General features: G+C 35.7%; 2 protein-coding genes across 2 annotated transcripts; both read left to right on the top strand.

Annotated features, from left to right (window-relative positions):
- Positions 1-590: 590 nt before the first annotated feature.
- On the top strand, positions 591-1,721 carry LOC110685716. Its single transcript, XM_021862241.1, has one exon. It carries the CDS (start codon positions 591-593, stop codon positions 1,719-1,721), a length of 1,131 nt encoding a protein of 376 aa, XP_021717933.1.
- Positions 1,722-3,139: 1,418 nt separating this feature from the next.
- LOC110685718 lies at positions 3,140-4,208 on the top strand. The gene is made up of 3 exons (XM_021862242.1): positions 3,140-3,279; positions 3,500-3,684; positions 3,877-4,208. The coding sequence occupies exons 1-3, from the start codon at positions 3,140-3,142 to the stop codon at positions 4,206-4,208; spliced, it is 657 nt and encodes a 218-aa protein (XP_021717934.1).
- The last annotated feature ends 914 nt before the right edge of the window (positions 4,209-5,122 follow it).

Raw genomic sequence — 5,122 nt, forward strand, 5'->3', positions numbered from 1 at the left:
TCCTTCAATATCAAATATCGGTATGAAAAGATTATAAATATTTAACATCAATGTCATTAAATTTCACATTTCCAAAATTAATCATGAATTCGATGTATTAGGGCTTAAAAGGAAAATTGATTTGACTATTGGTTCAACATCACGTCATGAAACCAGTAAATCAACGCAAATTGTAGAAGATGAATCTAAAATGTCAATGGGACTACAACAAAGCAATGATAAACAAATGCCTACAAACATGCGAAAAAGTAAGTACTTTAAATAACAGTTAAAAATGATAAGATATGTATAAAAGTAATAACTAATAAATTTATAATGAAGGAAAATACACAGAGTCATAGACCTTTGGTGGACCAACACATACATGCCAAGACTGTGAGGCAATTATGTGGTACGAAGAACGTGTCAAAAAAGATTCCAACAAAAACATAGCCAAGTTTGGCTTATGTTGCCAAAAGGGGAAAATTAAGCTAGCTCTGTTACAAAATCCACCAGAGTATTTACAACAGCTACTCCATAGTGAAGGGCCTAAGTTAAGAAGACTTCAAAAGCAAGCTAGGGTATTAAACTCTTTATTTGCGTTCACATCAATGGATGGAAAGGTTGATAACTCAATCAACCAGGGAACTTCACCTTATGTGTTTAGGTTGAATGGCCAAAATCACCATAAAATTGGGTCATTATTACCCCCTATTGGTGAGCAACCAAGATTCACACAACTATACATATATGATACTGAAAATGAAGTTGAAAACAGAATGAATACTCTAAGAAACAATGGTAGGCAGCCAAATGTCGATTTAGAAATTGTTGAAAACCTATCAAAGATGTTTGATGAGTGCAACGAATTAACTAAGGTGTTTCGTATGGCAAGAGAAAGGTTTCAACAAACTGATCTTCAATTAGTTCGCCTTCGATTGATTGGCTCACGAGCTAAAGATGGGAGACAATACAACTTGCCCACAAAATTAGAGGTTACTGCACTTATTGTGGGTTCAAGTGACAATGAAAAAGGTCATCGTGATGTCATAATTGAACACAGGTCAGAAGACCTGAAGAGAATATCAGAATTGCACCCCAGCTTTATAGCAATGCAATATCCTATCCTATTTACTAATGGGGAAGATGGATATCGAACTGATATACCTCATGCTGATGTAGATGGAAGTACAAAAAGGACAAGGAGATATGTTTCCATTAGAGAAAATTATGCATTTCGCTTCCAACAAAGACTACAAGAATCTAAGACAAGATTCAAATTAGGGAGGTTGAATCAACAATTTCAAGTTGATGCATTCACATGTTTACAAGAGTCCTGGTTAGATTGGGTAAGGGAAAATCAAAAGAAAATTCGAAAAGAAATTTTGAAAGGACTTGAAGATGTTGTGTCTCGTGGAGATGACATGCCTGCATCTATAGGCCAACATGTAATATTTCCTTCTTCCTTCACAGGAAGCCCAAGATTACTTATACAAAACTATCATGATGCATTGGCAATATGTAGATGGGCTGGTCCTCCAGATATCTTTATAACCTTCACTTGCAATCCAAATTGGGATGAGATTGTACAATACTTAAGCATAATACCAAGTCAACAACCCGAGGATCGGCCTGATATTATTGCTCGAGTTTTCAAGATCAAGCTTGATGAATTGATGTGTGACCTGACAGAAAGAGGTCATTTCGGACAAACTAAAGCGGGTATAAAACATATAATTTAAATGTAGTAATTAAAAAAAAAAAAAAAAATTCACAAAGTTTTATTTTTTTTATTTTTTTTAACAACAATTTATACAATTGAGTTTAAAAAAAGAGGGCTATCGCATGCGCACATACTATTATTTTTGCTAAAAGAAGACAAGCCAAGAACAACAGAACACATTGATAAGTTAATATGTGCAGAGTTACCTGATGAGCCGATCCAAATGCATTCCCAGCTGTCGTCCAACACATGAACCATGGTCCTTACGGGGTCATTAATCAGCGTTCACCTTGTATGTAACAAGGAAGGTGTACAAAATATTACCCTAAAGCTTTTACAAATAAAACAAGTATAGGGGAAGATGGATACCCAATCTATAGAAGAAGGAATAATGGAAGAACCGCAAATAAAAAAAAAAGTTATTGACAATTCTTCCATTGTACCTTATAATGTCGACCTGCTGGTAAAATATCAAGCACATATTAATGTGGAGTTGTGCAAGAAGTACAATAGTACCAAATACCTTTTCAAGTACATGAACAAAGGCTCAGACATGGTACTTGCATCAATTGACCAGACCAATACCAACAGTAACACTAACACTGAAGGAGTAGGTCAAGGTCAATCTGAAACTACAATTGACGAGATACAATCTTACCTTAAGTGTAGATATGTCTCGGCAGTAAAAGCATGTTGGAGAATGTTTGTCTTTGAAATTCAATACAAAGAACCCTCCGTTGAAAGGTTGAGTTACCACCTACCAATGCACAACCAGTGGTGTTTGAAGACCATGAATACCTAGATGGTGTGCTACGTCGCGTGGGAGAAGCAAGGACTCCGTTTACCGAGTGGATGGAAACTAATAAAACAAGTCTTAAAGCACGAGAACTAACTTACACTGAATTTCCAACAAGTTAGGTTTGGCTAAGAGATGAAAAAATGTGGAAAGAGCGAGATAGAGGTTTTAAGATTGGTAGGATTTATTACGCTCATCCAACATCAGGTGAATAATACTACTTGAGAATGCTCCTTAACATTGTAAGAGGTCCCACTTGCTTTGAAGACATTAGAACGGTAAACAATGTAGTATACCCAACTTTTAAGGAAGCTTGCAATGCTTGGGGCCTTTTAGAAGAGGACAATGAGTGGATTGAAGCCTTGAATGAAGCTGCTACTTAAGCAACTGGTGCACAATTACGGGACCTATTTGTCACCCTTCTAATGTTCTGTGAAGTTTCAAATCCAAAGGACTTATGAGACGGTCAATGGAAAAATTTGTCAGATGACATTCTTTTGAAACAACAACAAAAATTCAACAACCCTAACCTAAAATTGTCACAGAACCAAATTCAAAATTACACCTTAGGTGAGATAGAAAAAATACTAAAAAAAACCAATCACTCACTTCGAGAATTCCCAACCATGCCTTTTCTAGATATGAGTATTTTGCTACAAACATCAAATCAAATGATTGTGGAAGAACAAATGTATGATGTCAATGTCCTCGCTGAAGAAGCTTTAAACCTAGAAAAAGGACTGAATGAAGATCAAAGAAGTGTATATGAAGCAATAACACAGTATGTTCATAACAATAATGGTCGTCTGTTTTTTGTGTATGGGAGTGGAGGAACGGGGAAGACATATTTGTGGCGTACCTTGATATCCAAATTAAGGTCATAACCATATAGTCATAGCTGTAGCATCATCAGGCATAGCATCTTTATTACTTCCTTCCGGAAAGACAACCCATTCAGGATTTTGTATTCCAATTCAGCTACATGAAAGTTCATGTTGCAGAATTAGCCAGGGATCTGAGTTGGCGTTGTTAGTTCAAAAGGCAAAATTGATTATATGGGACAAGGCACCAATGATCCATAGGCATGCTTTTGAGGCATTTGATAGGAAATTTCGTGAAATAATGCAAACTACAAACCATGCTACCAAGGATCTCGTGTTTGGTGGGAAAACGGTAGTACTTGGAGGTGATTTTAGACAAATATTATCGGTTGTACCCAAAAAAGGAAGAGCATAAATTGTAGATGCGTCAATTAATAAATCCCAATGTTTATGGCCTTAATGTCAGGTATTCAAACTAACAATTAATATGAGAATAAAAGGCAATGGGTTTGGAAGTACAGAACATGATGTGTGTTAGTTCAAAAAATGGGTGTTAGATTTGGGAGATGGAAAATTGCCAGCCATATCAAAGGAAGGTGATGATGAACCAACTTGGATAGAGATGCCTAAAGATATACTGGTGGAAACTGAAATGGACAACAAAACATCTATTGTCCATGAAATATACCCTAATCTGTTACACAGGTACAAAGACCTACAATACCTCACAGAAAGAGAAATTCTAACCCCAAAAAACAAAGTTGTTGATGAAATAAATAATTACATCCGAAGTTTGATTCCTGGGGATGTACAGGTTTACAAAAGTGCAGATCGAATCTGCCCATTCTCAAATACAAGTACAAACGATGATGCTCTTTATCCAACATAATTCTTAAATAATCTTCAATTCTCTGGTATTCCCATTCATGAAATATGCCTTAAAGTAGGTTGCCCAATAATTCTTCTACGCAATATTTAACAAAGTGAAGGCTTATGCAATGGAACAAGGCTCATTGTTACAAGATTAGACCATAGAGTGATTCAGGCAAAGGTTGTAATGGGAACAAATGTTGAAAAAATAGTGCCTATCCCTAGGGTTGAAATGACCCTGTCTGAATAACATTTCCTTTTACTCTAAAACGCTTCCAATTCCCAGTCAAAGTGTGTTTTGCAATGACTATAAATAAAAGTCAAGGACAAACATTCAACCGTGTGGGCATATACTTGCCTGACCCTGTGTTCAGCCATGGGCAACTGTACGTTGCAGTGTCAAGAGTGACCAGTAAAGAAGGACTCAAAATTTGTATTGGAAGAGATGAAGATAGATGCCAAGGCAAGTCAATGACAAAGAATGTAGTCTATAGGGAAATCTTTGAAAATTTGTAGTATTAAAACTGAAGTATTGTCAATGTTGTAATATAGACAACAATATTATGTATAGTAATTACTGTTAGTTGTATTACTATTTTAGATACATGTTGACTGTGAAATAATTTAAAACCAAAGAAAACATTTATTTGCTCATATTAAGCATTCCATAGTCATTAGAAAGTGCTTGTTACAAAATTCAAATAAATTGGTACATTAATCACTCTTTCTAAAGTACAGATAGATGGAAGCTATAAAAACTCCAATTGCTGACTTGGATGCATCTAAGAAAAATTGGATGCTTACAGCTCGCCTCACACGCTTATGGGAAGTGCGATATGATCCAAAAAATGTTGAGCCAAACACATTAGATATGATCCTTCTTGATGAACAGGTATTTACTCTGCTTTAATCAAATAATAAACTGATTTAACA

This window comes from Chenopodium quinoa, unplaced genomic scaffold (genome assembly GCF_001683475.1).
Source record: "Chenopodium quinoa cultivar QQ74 unplaced genomic scaffold, ASM168347v1, whole genome shotgun sequence".
In the NCBI taxonomy this organism is placed as follows: Eukaryota; Viridiplantae; Streptophyta; class Magnoliopsida; order Caryophyllales; family Amaranthaceae; genus Chenopodium; species Chenopodium quinoa.

What these genes read in the sequence shown, in the direction of transcription:
- LOC110685716 (XM_021862241.1), top strand. Translation starts at nt 591, where the DNA reads ATGGATGGAAAGGTTGATAACTCAATCAACCAGGGAACTTCACCTTAT.
- LOC110685718 (XM_021862242.1), top strand. Translation starts at nt 3,140, where the DNA reads ATGAGTATTTTGCTACAAACATCAAATCAAATGATTGTGGAAGAACAA. An exon ending in GTATATGAAGCAATAACACA is followed by an intron (nt 3,280 to 3,499) that starts GTATGTTCATAA and finishes TTCATGTTGCAG; the next exon opens with AATTAGCCAGGGATCTGAGT. An exon ending in GAAAACGGTAGTACTTGGAG is followed by an intron (nt 3,685 to 3,876) that starts GTGATTTTAGAC and finishes AATGGGTGTTAG; the next exon opens with ATTTGGGAGATGGAAAATTG.